The 20,033-nt window shown below is 37.3% G+C and overlaps 1 protein-coding gene across 1 annotated transcript in view; it reads left to right on the top strand.

Annotated features, from left to right (window-relative positions):
* aff2 (AF4/FMR2 family, member 2) overlaps nucleotides 1-20,033 on the top strand; it is a 251,205-nt gene that overhangs the window by 62,014 nt on the left and 169,158 nt on the right. The window contains exon 2 of the mRNA XM_067382897.1: nucleotides 4,834-4,954. Within this exon, the coding sequence (XP_067238998.1) occupies nucleotides 4,834-4,954 (121 nt within the window). The remainder of the gene's footprint in view (nucleotides 1-4,833; nucleotides 4,955-20,033) is intronic.

The following is a 20,033-nucleotide window of genomic DNA, read 5'->3' as shown; positions in this document are numbered from 1 at the left end:
TGCTTCTGTTGAAGACACAACAGTGAAATTTTTTGTGAAAAAAACTGCATTACCCATTATGCTGTACAGAAAATTCCACCAATCAGTCAAAATGAGCAAAATGCAACAAAAGAGCTCCTTAGCTCCGCCCACCCCCATGAAGCACCGCAAATGTCTCCCTACGCTCTAAAAAAACTTAAATAATTGAATGTGTACTTTGCAATAATCTTAAAATATATTGATTTTATACTGTACATATTTAACATTTTTAAATCACTAGTTTTGTATTTCTCCATCATTTTTAATTCGATTGCAATGCTTCAGGGGATTGTAGTTCTGTTCTTTCTATCGCTAAAACTGTTAAGTATACAGTCTTGCACCTTTGTTTTTTTGTCTGATTTTCAAATACTTCTTTTGCTCCAAATCAAAGTTTGTAATGTTATGATTCACCTCATAGCTGATTGGCTTGGTTCATGACTTATAGCGCTTTAAAGAAGACTTTTTTGAAATCCCTATGGGAGAAATAAATGAAAAAAGTGGGCAAGTACTGTTCCCCTCTTTTTGGTATTATCGTATTATAAAATAGTAATATTATCAGTAATATTATTTGGAGAATGTAAATGTTAAAGTACAGTAAGTGCAGATGTTAACTTTGACATCCTCAATAATACATTTTGTAATTTTGTAAAAATGTATGAATACCTTTTACATAATACGTGCAGGTTTCATAGCAAGAAAACATGCTGACACATGCCTACACAACCTGTTGTCTTTACACTGTAAACTTGTCTTGCAGTACAGCAGCCATAACTAGGGGTTATTTGCACCTCAGCGTTCTTCTTTTAGTTTCTTAATGGTCTTTACCAACCTCTCACTGCCCAAAGCAGCGCTCTGCATTTGGAGGGTAATGCAGTGTCAAGAGACCCAAGTGCCTGCAAGGCTCTGCCACTGACAGCTGTAAATTTGATTTATCGTCCTGTCAGGTGGCTATGTCAGGTGTGCCCAACGCGCTGACATAAAGATAACTGACATCTTGCTGTCATTAAGGCCGGGGAAGCACCGTCAATCTCTCGTCGCTGTATTTATTCCCACTTTTCTTTGTCACTTATTTCTTCCTCGACCCCTCAGAAGAAGCACCTGTCACCCCTAGACCAGGCCTCGTTTTTCTCGCACCGTTTCATCTCCCGCCTTCTGGAATAATTTGGTGATGGATTAAATGCTGTGGCTGAAGCCGCAGGACTCCGAGGTGTGCTTCGGAGGACGGCGCAGGCCGACTGAAGACGGACTGATTCCAGCTCTCCAGCTCGCTCTGCTATCCATCACCTCCAAAAGCTGGACGACTCTCTGTTGCTCTGGGAAAGTGTCCTATTAGCAGGGGCTGATGAAATATGTGTTTGAGGTATCTTGGGTTTTAGCAATGTTGACATTAGATGAAAGCGATGACTCTATCAGCAACAACTCAAAGTAATAGTCATTTTTAAATTGTAAAATAGAAAGTCATAGTTAGAATAGCAAATATTTTGTATCATGTTGCCTGAGGCGCCCATTTGAAATGTTAACCATGACCAAAATACCATAATTACTAAAATGTTCATTATTACTCACAATTAATTGATATGGATAATTTAATTAATTATTTTTTTTAAATGTCTTTTTGCCTCTTTTTGTTGTTGTTGTTGTTTTTCCCTAAATATTTAAAACTAAATATTAGTAGAACTTGGAAAAAGTCTAGGGTATTGTGGTTGGTTAAGATTGGATTTAGAAATAAAACTGAAATCACAATATGGCACAATAAGTGCAATTATCAAATCCCCTTACAGTAATATTGATATAATTACAGAATGTTTGGCCAAATTGTTTCTTGTTTTGTTTAACAATGTAGCAATTATAAATAAAACAACAACAACAACAACTACACTATTAGAGCAATTTAATTGTATATACCATGGTCTGTATGAATACTCAATTTTGATTGGCTGGAAGGTGTGCAATAAACCTTTAAAGCACAGGTAGTTCCAAGTCAGTTTAATCACCGTTCTCTATTATACTGAACCATGCACATACGTGCCCTAATCGCTTCAAAGGGTTTACCCTCCAGAGTGAGAGCTTCAAAGGGATGAATAGTGTAGGGGTCAAAAAAACTATTTTTTTTGGAACGGACTTCATCGTCATCTTAATGTGACAATCAAGGAGTAGATTGTGCAAGCTGCACCTTTTGTTTAACGTTAGTTTATTTATTTATGGTTTATCGCACCATATTGTATATTGTGTCTATGAATTTGAAACATTTTAATGGACTGATAAAGGGAGCTGTAAAGTATTTTTGTTGAAGTACAATGTCATTTTGACCATAATAATGTAAAAAATCTAACTCGTATAAATATTACAGTAGTATAGAAAAAATACATACATTTATAGGTAAAATTGTACCCTTCGAAATCCTTCATTCTGAAGGGCCCTTTGAAGTGGCCCGGTTTGAGCACTTCGGTTTGGAACGACCCTTCAATATGGTGGCCATAATTATTTTCACTCCGAAGTGCCCTTCTTGTTTGGAACGCACTTCGATCTTGTTTGGAACGCACTGATAGGCTGCGTTTTTTATGCCCTTCCCTCACTAACTTCCCTCAGTCTCGGTGACTCGGCTGTACTTCATTGCTTACGTTGCACAAGTGCCCACTACTGGCAGAACCCTTGCAATGCGCTGAATTGGAACGTCCTAAGCCCTTGATCACTTGGAATCTGCTACGGAGTTGGTTTATTATTTATATTTTTTCTTACAAAAAATTGTTTAATGCAGCATTCTATATGTATATAGGTGTGTTTGGGTTGTTTTAGATATTTAAAAAGTTTTTTGTGGTGGGGTAAATTAAACGCAATATGCAGTGACGTCACAATCGTGTTGTATTGTGGTATATGGAGTTGCCTGAAGTGTACATATGATGTAGACTCACTCCCTCGGTCAAAATCGAGGGGACGAGGGTCTGTCCATATAAACTTCCCTCGTCCAAATTAAACAGGAACTTCTTAAATATTTTCTAATTTCATTAAACATTTTTAGTTAATTTCATTTTTTTATTAAAAACATTTCATGGACCTTTATTTTCATTAAAAAGGCTTATTTCTGCAATTGTAGGCTTATTTTGTAAATGAATGCAATTAATTTGAGCAAGCGCAAACTAGGTGCCTGTGAGATGCCGGTACAGATGTACCTGCTCGGCTAGAATCGGTTTCGAAGTCATGTGGAGCTGTGCGCAAAGTTACAAAAAAATGCTGTGCACACCACCATGAGAAATGGGTTTGCGCTCACTCAACGCGCACTTCCGCCGAAGCCTGATGATGTAATTTTTCGCACAAGCGAACTTGCAGACACGTTGAGTATAAATCTGGCTTTATAGAAGCGTTGCAGTTGTGACACGCATGCGGTGTGACGCTCGCTTTTTCTTTGCCTCCATGTCGTGCATTAAAATTGTTTAATGCACAGCTAGCAATGGGTTAACCCTTACATATAGGCTATCCACCTTTTTCTGAATGCGGAAGTCTCGCCTGACTTGTACTGGAATGATGCTTTACATTTCCGGTCTCCAGTGTTTCTAGTTAAATTAGCATATTTTCCGAGCTGATAATGCAATGTTAAACTTATGAAAATGGTTTAAAACACATGGCTCCACAGTACCATCACAGTGTAGCAACTGTCTTTTGTCAGCGCCTCACTCTTCAAAGTTTAATGAGTGCGTAGATGACACGAAGGAATTTGCATTTTTGATCACTTAAAAAAATACAACAAGTAGCAATGTAACAGCAAAAATCAAAGTCACAGTTATCTTCCAACGTTCCAGATCCTTCACCCTAAATTTGATTGCACATAGTATTGTTAGCATGGTAATTTATTTTCAAAAGAATAACACATCTTATGAAGCATGTCATAAAGCCTTCAGTGAGTGAGTGAGAGAACAAATGAACAGGCAAGATCTAACATATATAATAATAAAGTGGCCACTGAGTGAAAATTCCCCATTTCTGTCACGCCGTTGTTCCCCCTCAGGGACTGATGCTAATGCTACAGCTAGCGGCTGTGGTGTGTGTCTGTTCCTGAGGGAGGTCTGCATTAACCTGGGGCCATTCTGCATTATGATAATGGAAGGACCGAGTCTACGGGCCCTAATCAGACACTGTCAGCCTTTAGCACCAGCCTCAGGGCCAACCAGTCACCGTTACCATCTCACACTTTCAACTTAGCATCCTTGTGTTTGTTTCCATTGCTAATACATGAAGTTTCTTAAACAATAAGTCATTTGTGGACGTTAAATAACTCAAACAAGGCCTGGGAGAGGTGTGCTAGGAACCACTCGGATGAAGTCTTCATTTTAATGAATGTAAAGAAAAATGCGAGGCTGACGGAGTCCCTCCGAGGGAGATGCTTGGTTTTTCATTTGTGAAATCATTCACTCCACACGCTGAATTTGGGATTGTCAACTACCACAGTATGACATCTGCCTTTGTTTAAAACAATCTTGAATTTCCTGTAACAATCCCCCACACTGATTGCCATATGAGGTCCTTCAAATCTAAATAAACGCTCCCTGAGGCTCCAGCCCTTCTTACAGCATTTCAAACAGAGCTGCCTCTTCCTGGCAGTCTCCTGTCTGTTTCTGCAAAGCATCTGTGCACCAATCCAGTTACTTTATCTCCTCCGCCACGCTCTCCTCATCTGCTTAGTGTCAGCTCGGGCCTATTAGACAGATAAGGGCTTCCCTTGAATCTCTTACAGGCAGGGTTTTTTGCCGTCGATTTCTCGCATGCCAACTCGAATCATGCTCTTACTCTCTATCGTTCTTTCTCTCTCATTTCCCGCAGTCATTACGAGCAGGACCGCTCGGCGCTGAAGAAGAAGGAGTGGGAGCGAAGGACACAGGAAGTGCAGCAGGATGAAGACTTGTTCTCGACCGGATTTAATCTGTTTGGTGAGCCGTACAAGGTAAAGGCCCAATCAGTGCCCGCACACACACACACACACATACACTCATCATCTGACGCAGGGCATCGCTCCAGCTAAAGGATGCTGAGGTGCTCTCTTTATGTCCAATATTTACACAACTCCTGCCCCCCCTAGGGTTCAGCTGGAATTGGTTTGAAGGAATGCTTACGATCAGGGTTATGTAACTTTTTCCCCCTTTAGATGTTTCTGTGAAATATTCCTTTTAGGATTAAAGTTAGGATGTTAAAGGTGAGTTATATCAAAAACTGGAAAAAGCGTTTGAAAAATTCCTGTGCTACTTTTAAAGTCAACATGAAATGGTATTTGTAACTCATTTTGCTTTCATAATATGTTCATATTACCAGTGTTTATCTCGAGAAAATGTTCGTTAACATGTTTTTACATTGAGACGTTTAAATTTAGATATAAAATGATTATAATAGTATTATTATTTAATTATTTGATGCACTTTGTCATTTTGTTATTTAACAATGAAACTGGCTAGATTTTAAGGATATTTCTAGCAAAAAAAGTAAAAGAAATAAAGACTAAAACTAAAAACTGTAAGAATTAACACTGCATAATACAAGTAAAACTGATTATTCAACAAGGTGGGACTTGGTTTTGTCAACTGGTACGTGGATTTTGAAAATGCGGCAATACATACCCCAAATGAAACCTGAACTGAATGTGAATTTGCAGTTAATTAAGGAAAGGGTGAAAATTTTGTCTGGGCAATCAGGAAATATTTATTTAAGCTTCTGTCTGCTGGGAACCAAAAATGGTGACCCGGATGTGGAGGTTAAAGGTCATATTTACCTTCAAGGGGCATCTCAACATATCCAATTGGCAATTGAACATATGCACGGTTACTTCCTGGTTTTTGATAAGCCAGCTTGGGCATTTCCAGTGAACTGTTAGCTGTCATTCTGTACTCCCTATACATCAACACAAAACATCACTGGTTGACTTTTTAATATTGTATTTATATTTTAATGCAGTTATCAATATGCTATTAAGCCAGTTTTATTGATAGCAATAAAGACAACGCTAATGGGAACGTTTGAATAAGAAACGCGGTGTCTGTAATTGGACGCGCTCACGCAACATTTTTCTAGCACTTCAAATGTTATTTTTAATGTAATGACCAAAAACATAATTTTTTCACCCTTCTGTAAACCGAACATTTCAGTATGTAGGAAATACAACGTTTAATAGAATACACTTCCTTTTAAAGCTGCAGTGTGTAACATTTTTGATTAAAAATTATCTTAAGTCTATTTTTGAGCAAGTACATAACCAGCCAGTGTTCAAAACTATCTACTTACATTAGCCCAATTCACAATGGTAAGCTTATAATAATGTTTTCTAATAAAAGCAGTACTGGTGGGTTTCCGTGGGAAATTTGAGCATGCCGCCGTTTGTCTTTGCGTCATTATGTCACGTCTGTTTATATAAAGAAGGAGTTCTAGCTAGTAGGCCACATGGCATGTGGAGGATGCTGCTGGTAGTGGATCATTTATAGCCTTTACTCACAGCAGCTGCAATAATTAAATTTATCATTTTGATGGCATATTGTAATCCAGAAAGGTCCAAATGACAGTCATGAGCGACAACTTGAGATTCACCCGTAGTCAAAAGCAAAAGACTTGTGGACTGCGGAGTGGCTACAGAAATTGAAATCTACAGGTAACACTAATACACACTAAATACACATAGTCACGCAATGCTGATGTTGTTAACATTAACAATTTGAGAACAAAGTATAACAATAATAATTAATTAATATAATTTGCATGGTCCAAGCTAAACGTTAGATCACCATTGGCAGCGCAATTGTAATGCTTTTTTTCTCAGTTAATCAGAACAAAAGTGGCAGACATGTTACTTACTTGTTCAGATGACATTTTCCGGTGAAAATTCTTATTTTGGTCATACTTCCAAGCTGTAGAATCTGTGATTCCAAAGTACAGTATCCACAACGATGTGGTGACCAACACCAAACTTTAGCGCTGAGGAGCCTTGCCGATGCACAACCCACATAAAGATGATAATTCCACAAATAACTGCAATTGCAGGTTTCAAACAGAGATGGCGACAAAGAGGTAAAACTTATGGACTGCAGCTTTAAAAATAAAAATGTCATTAATTACCACTATAACCTGTAGATGGCGGCAGATGAGCATTTATTGGCTCATATTAGCCATTTCCTATAATATTTTTTCCACACGTTTTGCTTTTGAATAAAAATAAAAATTGCTTTTTGAATAAAAATACATTTTGTCAAGGTCAAGTACTTACAAAATCTCATGAAAAACAATAACTTTGTAAACCTTTGTAAACGAATTACACAAAGGGAGAACCACGCTCTCCCTCCCTTTATAATCACTGTCAGTCAGTGTAGCGCAAGATCAATGATTTCGGCACACTTGTGAAAACTCCCATTTTGTTCAATAAATCTATCTAAAGTACACAATAAATCCATAATTTACAGCGCGTTGACACTTTTTTTATATAAAAGTGTAAAACTGATGGTTGAATTTAATTTCGCTGAGGAGGAAAACGTTTTTTTTTATGTTGTCTTACGTTTGAATAACTAAATTAACACTAGGCCTGACTATTTATGTGACTATATTCTGATCATAAACTAAGTATTACACTATTGATGCTGTTAAAGCTACCTCAGGATACTGGAGATATCGAGACACCAACAACTGACATTTCACTGGAAGTTTTCCAGCTGCCTTATATTATTTCAGAAGTTCTTAAGAACGTTCCGTGCATATGGTCAATTCTACTTTTTTCAAATGTAGCATCATTTTTTATCATTGCCATAACCTTTATAGCATTAATAAAACTGCATAACTATTGCAGGATTGCTGGATTATGAGCACTTTTTTTTCTTTGAAATAATGCACTGAAGAACTGTGGACAAAATGACCTGGAAAATGTATTAAAGAAGTAAATAAGGTCAGTGTTGACTTCATGTTGACTTTAAGAGCCATTGAGCATCTACAGTAGCAGAACAAAACACCTGCACTAAGATGCACTAGCACTTTTGTACGTCACCACTCTAAGAACATCACTTTGATTGTGTCATTAAGTGTCAAGGTCGCCCTTCCAGCCTCAGGTAACTTATCTGTTTCCTTAGCCAGCTGTTAGCAAGAGCTGAGACAGACCATCTCAGGGAGAGTGAAGCACTGTCATTACGGTGGTCCTGAGGTCCTCAGGGGCCAGAGAACCAGATCAATTTTCCCCTGTGCCTCTGCTTTCAGTCAGTAGGTGAAGAACTGCCTCTCACCCCTAAGCGATATTACAACTGGAAAGCCTGGATGAGGATGATCTTATCGTCACTCACCACTCATCGTGCCTTAATTGTTCCATTTCTGCGATACTGTCATGTAAACACTTATGACTTAGGATGAGTAGTGACAGGCTATGACAATATTGTACAGCTTTGGTTTTGATCCAGGACAGGGATTTTCTTTAAATAGCAAGTTTCACTTGAGCTTGGCTCAAAGACTTCTAGTTTGAGTGACAGTAGAGTTTGGCAGTTAAATGACCACGGTATTTGATATTTTCCACATAAGGAATGCTAAAACTTTGAATGAAGGTTATTTTTGATAGAGTATTCAAGATAGTCTGGAGTGGAATAAAGCATATGTCAGCTTGTATATTTTAGCTCTGTCAAAGTATCTGTGATAATTGGTGCAGATATGTAAAATGATTCATGAGCTTGATTTACCATTGGGAACATCTGAGTTTAGTTTACTAGAAGAGCTAATTCCCTCATAAATGGCGTTCAAACATGATGGTATGTCTGTAAACTGGAGCTTTGAAGCAAGGAATGCCTTTTTGCAGAAGAAGGAACTGGAATTTTTCTGTTACTTCCCACAGAGCAGCAGTCGTAGAAACATGTAGTGTTGCCTTCTTTTTTGAGGGCTAATTACAGTCCTCCTAAGACAAGGCACTCTCTCTCCCCCTCCTTTTGGTTTGGCGTTTATTTTTTTTCTCCTTAACTTCATATCTGCATTCCCTCTCTCTCTCTCTCTTTCTCTAATCAGCTCTACACATGCCATTTATCTTCATCTGGGCCCAGACCTCTTCCTCTTAGCCTCTGAAATTAGTTGCCTCAACATCAGAGCTCTCCACTAAAAAACAACTTCAGCCTCACATATATAAAACTGAAATTGGGTCGCTGTGGATGTTGAACCGAAGCTGCGAGTGAAGCTTTTTACTCTTTAATGTGAGAATCATTGGTCTCTGAAATACTTTTAGGGTGACATCAGGTGAAGGGTACATTTGTTGCTTCTTTCGCTTTATTTATATAGTATTTTTAATAATGAACGTGGTCCCAAAGCAGCTTTACGGGGTGCCAAGACTAAATCCCCAGTGAGCAAGCACAAGGTGTTTGTGATAATGAAAAACTGCCTGAAAGTAAGGACGGAGATTGACTACAAGGTGAGCGTGTCAGTCTACAGTCACTCAGGAAGAAAAAAAATGGTAATAAATTAAATGTCTCTATTTAGGGGTTCAAGCATGTAGTGCTACAACCCTATTGTTATTGTAAGGATTTTTATTATTTTTAAATTTTTTGAGATAGGTCTCAATTTGGGGAGAGGTTGATAGAGTCTGACCCCAATTGGCTAATAGTGATCAGTTGATCAAAAACATAAAACTGCTCATAACTCTTAAACCACTTGTCGTAGACTCAAGTGTCTTGTATCATTGGAACAAAACGTATATCTCCGATTTAATTTCCATTATAAAAAAAAAAAAAATAAATCTGCCATTTTTCTAGGTTTTTTGCCCAATCGAAACCAAACCAGTGTAGAAATATTCAATGGAGACTGAATATCAAGTTATCAAAACTTATTCAAAAAAAGTTGAAATTTCCATTCATGGTCGCTAAGGGGTGCCAGAACATTCGATGTGGGCGGAGCCAACTTTACTAAAATGGCTATAACCCTTTGGATAGCTATAACAGGGTCATTTAGAAAATGGGCATGGCCAAGTGCTCGCAAAAGCCTATAACTCTGAAACAAACACTCACAAATTCACGTGCGGCATATGACTCTAAAGAAGCATTCAAACTTTTATGGAGATAAGACCATAGGTGGCCCTATAACTGTTAAAAAGCTTTAAAAAAACATATATTTCCTATGGGAAACTGTCTGTTTTGGCTGTAAATGGTCTTTTTCATCTATTTTTTAAATGATTACAGGCTTGCTATATGAAACAAAATACTTTTTTCCCATGTGCTTAAAGGCCTTAAAGCGCTTGAACCCCGATAATTGCTGCTCGCAGCTATATTAATCTTTTTGTTATTTGTCCAAGAAATTACAGTATCCTTAAAGTTTTTGGCCAATTTAAATGGTACATTTAAATCCACTTTCCTGTCCGTTCACAAATTAAACCAATAACACTTCTTTGTGGCATTGCAGTGCAAAAACCTCATAGTTGTGCCTTGAGAACCCACTGTGAGTCTTGAGTACATCATTGTCATTCTTGTCAGCACAAACATGCCTCCTTTTGTGTAAATTAGACTTATTATAGATTTATTCACAAAAACACCGAACTGTTTGCTTGGTGCAATTAATGTTGCGGTATTAAGTAAGCAGGGGGTAAAATGAATTTCATTGAAAAGAGATGTTTGTTTACATTTTGTATTGATCATGGCAGTTATTCATCAAATGATGGAGGAAAATGTTATAAACTGGCAGATATCCAGGCGTAAGGTGTAGTGTGTACACTTTCAGCATTTTAAAGAGCTGATTCAGGTGGATGTCAGTGGTAATGCACAGACCAAGTGTGCTGGATTGTGTGCTCTGCTGCTTCCTTTGTAATTTAGCACTGCAAGATTGGGAATTGTGCAGTGTAAATTGCATTCGGCACTAATTTTGTGGGCGCGTGTGCGCCGTTACCTGATTTGTGTAATTTCTTTAGTGAATCGGGCACAAAAAGACAACACAGACAACCCATGCAAATTAACAGCACAATCAATGAGCACAATTCATTCTTTCTGAAACCCCCCCCTCCTTTCCACAAGTGCACTGGACAAGGACTGTGCCATTTCTAGGGCTGTTCAGTGCAGTGAAGTGTTCATTCCTTTGAAATTCCCAGAATGCACCATAAAAAAAGTAGTGAGCATTAGTTGCTCTCTGTTAACTGTAACACTTTACAATAAGGTTCCATTTGTTGACCTTAGTTACATTACTTAAAATTAATTAAGAATTAGCAATACTTGTACAGCATTTATTAATCTTAATGTTAATTTCAACATTTACTAATGCATTTTTACAAGCAAATGCTGTATCTGTTAATATTAATTAATGTATCTGAGCTACAATGAACTAACAATGAACAGCCCTATTTTTGTTAACCAATAACAAAGATTCATAAACACTGTTACAAAAGTACTGCCCATTGTGAGGTAATATTAGTTAATACACTAACTGAAATTACCAAGTGTTGTATTTTTTTTTTTTACTGCAGTTCATTATATATATATATATATATATATATATATATATATATATATATATATATATATATATATATATATATATATATATATATATATATGTGTGTGTGTGTGTGTGTGTGTGGATTTCCTGTGTGCGTGGTTGGAGAAAAATGTAAATATTGCAATGATTTGTAATTAGAAAATGCATATTATAATGGGAATTTTATTAAATGTAAGATACACTAAATAATTAAAATAATAGTAATAACACTAATAATACTAATACTAATAATTTAAAACAAATCACCTTGACACCAGTTTGTTAAAAGTCTTTGCAAAAAAAAGGAAAAAAAAAAGACTCATTTGCATTTGTCATTTAGTAATATTTTGTTATCTAATTCAATGAAATTCATACATATTTAATCACGATTTAAGTGTGCAGAGACACTGTACATGTACACTATACTGGGAAAATGGCTTTTATCTTGATGTGAAATGGAGGCTCAAACCATTTCTGAGTGAGTTTGCATAGAGAATATAGTCATTCCTGGCCCACAGGAATGTGCTGTCCCAGCATTCCTCGCTGCAGCTGTGCGGTTGCATCACTCTCCTGAATGATGTGCTGTGCTTTGAACCTGACTCCATTCAGTGAGCCACACTGTGTCCTGTCAAATGTGAGAGGGATTTGGAGCTCAAAGCGGGGCGCTGAAGCAGAGCACAATGAAGGATCCAGACAGGAGCAACCTGCCGCCGAAGACGCTGAAAGATTAACAAGAAAAGCGCTACGTAAATATGAGTACGCCCTCAAAATGTGAGCAAAAGTTAAACAGCTTGCTCCAAAATGGTAAATAGCTATAATTGCACTAAATATTTAACAGCCACATGGCCTTCTCCATGTCATAAGTCAATATGAACCTTCCTCTTTGTGAGAGCTAGGACATGAGCGCTTCGTTTTTTTATTCCCTCACCAACCACTCTTTGTCGCCCTCCACCCCCCCAACACTCATCTAAGGCTGCTATTAGCTAATCCCCCTAAATCCTGTTTAATGGAACTGTGCCGTTAACAGCTATTTGGGACTAATTTACTGGTTCCCAGATCGTTTGGCACCTTCAAAGCAGTTCCAGTGGTACTAGCACCGAAGCTTGAGTGCCCCTGCCGCCCCTGCTGCTTGTTTCCCACATCGACCTTCCCCCCCAATGTCCCTTCGTGGCCTTTCACTCCTGTTGGACATGCTTTCTCCGTACAAGGCTGTTTTTAAAAGCTTACAGCCAGCCAAGGTCAGACCTCTGGAGCTGATCCAGGAGTTTTCTACCATCCCAGTCACAGAGAGACTTTTCTCCTCTTCTTTTTTTTTTTTTTGCCCCAAGGCAAATATTCCCAAATTACCCTCTACCACAAGCAACTTGCTGAGTCAAACGCACTAAGTGAGCGAATAGATGTCTACCTGTGCATGCTCGTACAATACCTTGTTTCTGTTTTTTTTTTTTTTTCTTGCCTACCAGGTTGTTTTTGTGGTTAGATCTGCGTTGCGTAGAACGGATAGTATGTCTGAATTAAATAAAATCAGTCTAATGCTTGGTCTCAGGAGTGATTTGAAGTTGTTGTCCTGGAGTGTGTATTTAGCTCTACTCTGTGGGAATTGTTGTTATGGCTGCCTTGTTTTTGCCACCAGGTTCACTTGGTGACAATGTTTTTTTCTGTTCCTAATTAAGGAATGAATGTAGTACAAAAACAAGTCAAGTCAAGTCACCTTTATTTATATAGTGCTTTATACAATAGAGATTGTTTCAAAAGCAGCTTTACAGTGGAAAATGATGCATTTCAGCTGTTGTTCTGCTGAAATCAGTGCAGTGTTGATTCAGTTCTGTTGTAAAGATCATCAATTATTAAATTAGTTCATTTAATCTATAAGCAGTTCTGCAGAAATCTGTAATGTCATCATCCAGCTCTCTTCAGTTCTCTTAGAACAGTATCAGTACAGTCAGATCAATAATATTGTTGAATATTAAAGGGTTAGTTCACCCAAAAATGAAAATTGTGTCATTAATGACCCTCATGTCGTTCCAAACCCGTAAGACCTCCATTCATCTTCAGAACACAGTTTAAGATATTTTAGATTTAGTCCGAGAGCTTTTTGTCCCTCCAATTAAAGTGTATGTACGGTATACTGTCCATGTCCAGAAAGGTATTAAAAACATCATCAAAGTAGTCCATGTGACATCAGTGGGTTAGTTAGAAGTTTTTGAAGCATCTAAAATACATTTTGGTCCAAAAATAACAAAAACTATGACTTTATTCAGCATTGTTTTCTCTTCCGGATCTGTTGTATATCCACTTTTCTGGCCACAGTGACGCTGCTTCTTCTTCTTCTTTCCTGTTTTACAGTGGTTGGCATCCAGCTTATTGGTGCATTACTGCCCCCTTCTGCTCCAGACAGTGACACTGATGACGTGTTATCCGATGCGCCCGAGCTTCGTTTACAGTCTGAGGGAGACGCACGCTGTATTCAAGCTATTCTATATTGTTTGTATTTTGGTATTGCTATATTTTTTAAAATGGTGCGTAGGTGTGCATGTCACGGATGTCCTAATCGTGTCACTGTCCGGAGCAGAAGGGGGCGGTAATGCATCAATAAGCTGGATGCCAACCGCCGTAGAAGAAGATGAAGCAGCTTCACTGTGGATTGAAGCGGATATACACAGATCCGGAAAAGAAGACAATGCTGAATAAAGTCGTAGTTTTTGTTATTTTTGGACCAAAATGTATTTTAGATGCTTCAAAAACTTCTAACTAACCCACTGATGTCACATGGACTACTTTGACAATGTTTTTATTACCTTTCTGGACATGGACAGTATACCGTACATACACTTTCAATGGAGGGACAAAAAGCTCTCGGACTAAATCTAAAATATCTTAAACTGTGTTCCGAAGATGAACGGAGGTCTTACGGGTTTGGAACGACATGAGGGTGAGTCATTAATGACATCATTTTCATTTTTGGGTGAACTAACACTTTTTATTGGATCACAAGTGGATGAGGGAGACAGCCTGTTTATACCTGGTGTTTTAATCTGTCTTTTGTGTCTACTTACAACTTCTTCTGTCCTGATTCATTTGAGGGGAGGGTCTTTTGTGGCTGTTTTCTGGAAGTGGTCGAATGTAAAAACGTTTTACACCCCGTTTACACCTGTATTTAGCGTTGTCCACTTGTGATCCGATCAATCAAAACGCATCTTAATACCAGGTGAAAAGAGGGCCTGAATGTCCCCAAGTAAGCAAGCCAGAGGCGACAGTGACAAACAACAAGCTCAAAACGTTTTACACCCTGTTTACACCTTTATTTAGCATGGTCCACTGTTGGCAACAGTGATAAGGAAACCAAACTCCATCAGGTGACAGAATGGAGGGGGGAAAAAAACCCTATGAGCAATGTTAATCAATGTGTACGGCCGTCTGTCGGAAGCTAGTTATTTATGTTTTTAAAGGTTTAAATATGGATATTTTTCTCACACAAACGCATTACTTCAGATGATCTTTATTAACCCCCCCAAGCCACGTGATTATCTTTTATGATGGATGGTATCACTTTTTTGGGCTTCAAGATCTCATCCTCTATTTACTACCATTACAAACCTTTGAAGAGCCAGGACATTATTTAATATAACTCCGACTGTATTCGTCTGAAAGAAGAAAGTCATATACAGCTAGGATGAGTAAATCATGGGGTAATTTTCATTTTTAGGTGAACTAACCCTTTAAGTTCTCATGCCAAAATCATTCAAATTATTCTAAATTAGAGAATCTTGGGTTAGTAATGTGAATAAAAAGCACCAAAATTATGTCCATATAAACACTTTGAATTTGAAAATATTCACACACAGATTTTATGCACAAATGCATACATAGCGCGTTTAATGACCGATTGTTTTTCATGCATGGATAAACAAGTACAGTCAGTTTTAATTCCCATCAGAAGAGTTTAAAGAAGAGTTAATTTCTTGATGGAATTTTACCATGTGCATTCTTTCTTGTTCACCTTTTCTCTGTAACCAATCTTCTATTGATTTTAAATGATGTGTAGTCTGAGTTTTCTCGTTTGACTCAGCATCGATCCTTCATCTGAAGCATTAATGGCTCTGTAGACCACTGCTGTTTGCTGTTCCTGTCTTTGTGTGATCCAGACAGGATACACGTACTAGCAAAGAAATATTGAATTATTGCAAAGACGTTTCCCTGACAGCACTGTCCTTCAGAGTAAAAAATATGTGCTGTGTGGGTTTAGTTTTTGAGTGCTGCTGAGGTTTCGATTCTGTTTGACTGGGATCTAGAGGTATTGCCACCTTCATTACCATTGCAGTTGTTGGTTTTCTGGCCAGGGGGCAAAAGCCCTGAGTGTTCGCAGCAGATGAGCACAAGGCTCTTTTGTAAACACTGCCAATGTCTTGTCAAGGAGAGACAGCAAGCACACAGAGGCACACACGAAACACACAGTGTTGAGAAACAACAGTCTACTTCTCATTTAAAGGAGTTAAACTTGAGTGTGTTAGAAGTTTTACTTTTTCCTCTACCAATTTAATATGTAGAGACAACAATAAGTAATCATATAACATTTAGTTCCGGTCCTCCGAGGTCTCTTTATACAAGTTGTGTTGTGTGTAACTTCGCCCATAAGGCCTGTTTCACACCACAAGCATTTGCAGTGCAATTTTTTTTTTTTTTGGCACTCACATTAACAGATTAGAATATTCACATCGGAAGCAGGAGCAGCACGTCAAAGCGTAGCAGAGTGGCGCGCGAGAAGCAGTGCAGCGGCTGTCTATTTTTGCAGTGCTGTTCATTTAAAGTGACAGTGCACTGTTGATGAAGTAAATGAATATGATTTAAAAACCCACAAAGATATTGAGGAAGCAAATAAAGGCATTGACCAAGCATATTCCCTTCTCAGGTTTGCATTATTTTTCTAATAATTCAATGTCCCATTGTCAATTATTCCTTACTTATATAACCTTGCACTATTGTAAACATAATCACGCATGCTGTCTTCTGTCAATACAGTATTATATACGGAAATAGCACACTTTTCCTCTTGATATTGCTTTAGTATAGCATATGTTGATTCCCAGAAAAGTGTAATTACTTGGACTTTGTGGCGCTACCAAATCATTGTTTGTTTCATTTGAGCATCGTGACTAAGCCCAAAAGCAACATTGACTTTCAAAAGCAACACTGAACATTTCATTTACACTTGGCTTTAAACTGAGAGATCTTCTGAATGTGTAACTTTGAGATTGCATTGTTTGATTCAGAACAGTAATAATAATAATATGAATGACTTTTTAACAGCTTTTCAAACAGGTTTCCCATACACTCCCTCATCTGAATTGCCAGTGATTTGCTCCCAACTCACATCATATGTGCTGGCAAAATGAGTCACAATGAGCAAATTTTCAAAAATGAATTATTATTTTCACATTCTCTATTAAAAAAAGCCTTCAAAATTATGTATGATTTGTTGGAAACCAACAAAACTGACTGAGCTAAATCCTGTTTGAAGTTAGTAGAGTCAATTTTGAAACAAAATCATCAAGCAACCAAACCTTAAAATCCCTAGTAATATCACCAAATTTATCACAAACCAAGTCAAAAAAAAAAAAAAAAAAAAAAAAAAAAAAAAATATATATATAGTCAAAAGAAATGTACAAATAAAGATACTTTTATATGTTTAATTGCTATTTGGAGCATTGGGATCGCTAGAAGAGGGTTTAATGAGGGCTTAACTAATTTTTTAAAACCTCAAATTCAACCAAAATTGACAATTTTCACTTGTTTTGTTTGTTGCTTGAAATGAGCCTGTGCACATTCTAACTCATTTTGCCAGCACGGGTCACATTTGTTGAGTCATCATTTGTAGCGGGATTTGTATCTACCTATTTGAATGTGAATGTTAGAATATCATGTAAAAATGCTGGCTAGATATACCAAGATTCAAATTCAAAGATTTTTACCTCAGCAATACTGGTAAAAAATTATTCTGTGGTGAAACAAAATACTACAGAAAAAAACAAATGTAATTACTACAAGAAAAAGTTAGTTCAGGCAAGAATTGAAAAAAAATATATATTTGTACTTGTAGAAATTAAAGTGTATATCAACGATATAAAATAAAAAATAAAAAACTACACAACTTTTCTGATACTAGTGTTCCCATCATGCACAGCGACATGAATATTAAACAAGGTTGCTTATTTTGCTGTTTTCCAGCTGTACACTGTTTTATCATTTCTTTTGTTGTTAGGTTATCAATTTCTTCTACTCAAAATGGCACATTCACACTCAAAAATGATCTATTGAATGTTACCGTCATTGTGCAATGTGTACCAAAGTATTGAAGTCTTTGTGTTTGGGTGAGGGCCGCATTACTTCTATTATGTAGATATGGTGTCTACGGTATCTATTGTTTTATTTACTTAGATGTTTCTAAGTAAAGCATACACTTTAGAAGCAGGGTTTAATTCACTATTAATATTTGAGTAAAATTTAATTTTGTTAAATTTACTTAGAAATATTTACTTAATTTCTTTATAAATGTTGAGTTCAATAGTAAGTAGATTTAGGTAAGTTGTAGACTTAGGTAAGTTGTACAGTTGCCTGGCAAGGCCAGACTGATATATCTTCTACAAGATATATCAGTATTGTCAGTCCACCCTCCGTCACAATTCGAGTCAACTCCAAACCGTACCGTGCAATCAGATTCGTTTATTTCAGTGTCGCAAACAGCGTAACTCTAGTGCGGCGAAAGTCCCTTCAATATCAACAAAAATTGCACACGGGAGACCCGAGAATTTGTTCTATTCAGCCATGAATTCAGTTTTAAATGACCAAAAACACATGAATTATTTACTTTTCGCTGTTGACTCTCTTGTCGCTTTGCTAACGTCATATCCGCCCTTCTCTGTTTGGTTTACTCCGCTTCCTGTTTGCTCGGATTTGCTCCGCCTTAATAATCGAATTGATTCAATGGCCGACCAGACTCATCCGCTGGTACAGTGGTGAGGCTGGACTTTCCAGGCAAGTTGTATAGAGCAGTAGCAGTAAAATTGACTTAAAATGTGTTACAAGGATTTTATCAAGTAAATCCTTCAAGTTGTTGTTTGTCAGTGAACTTGTGGCTGAATTATTGACAATTCTTAAGTTCATCAGAGCTTTTTTTCTACACCCATGTCAGAAGTCAGCATGAAATCAAAATTGATACTATTTATTTTGTTAGCACACATTACTAGTCTTATGGTGAACAAATAACCCAATTTTCTACATGGTGAATGGCACATAGTGCACTATATAGGGGATAGGGAAAGATTAAGACAGTGTAAATATGCTTTCCATTTATGCAAATGAAGTCTGGTTTCACGTTAGTGTCACACAAACCGCACCTCACACAGTCTGCTCCGGTCCAGAGACACGATAGCACAGAGTGGATCATATCCGCGAGTTGGCGTAGACCACAAAACGTATCGGACTCAGTGGCGTAGCGGACTGACTGTAGTGGGGCTCCATGTGTTTGGGTGCCCCGCGATAACCTGGGTTGCATCAACAGACGATGATCATGTATCGACGTGATAATGTCAAAAGCATCAAATATTGGCAATATTTAGAGTATTTGGCATTTCCAATTAATGTAGGCCTGTTACATTCTTCTAGTCTATTATTATTAGTATTAGGATAGGCTTCTTTTATTATTAAATTAATATTATAATAAATTTGCCCAACACTTTTTTATAGCGCATCACCACATAACTGACGTGCTGTGAGGATAATAAAAGATAAGGCTATTAGCTATATTTGAAAATGTTTTAAACATTTTTTTAGGTCTATTATACAATGAATTATAGGCATATAATTAAAATTATTAAGAGTGTATAATATTTCCTAACACTGCAGTCATCAATGAAAATTAAGTGCATTGAAAAAAAACCTGTTTAACATGAAATACTGTTATTCTCATTTGTTTCACTAGCCTATATGTACAGCCACAAGAGAAATAATGGAATAAATGAAGACAGTTACCATTATCAGCATACTATGTTGAAAAATTTATCTCTGAGAGAATTTGCTCCGTTAATGCAGCGTCAGACAGCTCTGTCACTTTTTACTTTCACTTTACTGACCGAGGTTGAGACGTTTTCACCGGCATAACTCTTATGCAAAGTTTGCATGTTACTTCTTGTCCATTGGCTCCCCTCCTTGTTTTAAAATGGAAAGATTTCCAATATTAAGATGTATCATAATTAGTGATTTAACCACTCCCCTCCAACCTTTAGTCTGCTGCAAGCAAGAGATGGAAAGGGGGTGCACTAAAATAAAACCCTGCCCTCTATTCAATATTCCAAAATATGTCACAACACTGAAGTAAAGTTGGTTGCAACTTCCGGTTCATGCAGACTTTAATAAAACTATGGCTTCCCCAATGTCTAAAACCTTTATTTATACTATATTTAACAGCAGACTTTATTGTTCTCTTGAACATGGCATGGAAACACTGCTTTATTTGCAGATCATAACTTGGAAGGAAACATAAATTTCCAACTTAAATCAAGCCAATGCAAATCTA

This window comes from Chanodichthys erythropterus, chromosome 1 (assembly GCF_024489055.1).
Source record: "Chanodichthys erythropterus isolate Z2021 chromosome 1, ASM2448905v1, whole genome shotgun sequence".
In the NCBI taxonomy this organism is placed as follows: Eukaryota; Metazoa; Chordata; class Actinopteri; order Cypriniformes; family Xenocyprididae; genus Chanodichthys; species Chanodichthys erythropterus.
Note: the sequence above shows the minus strand (reverse complement) of the source record. Positions and strands in the feature narration are given on the sequence as shown.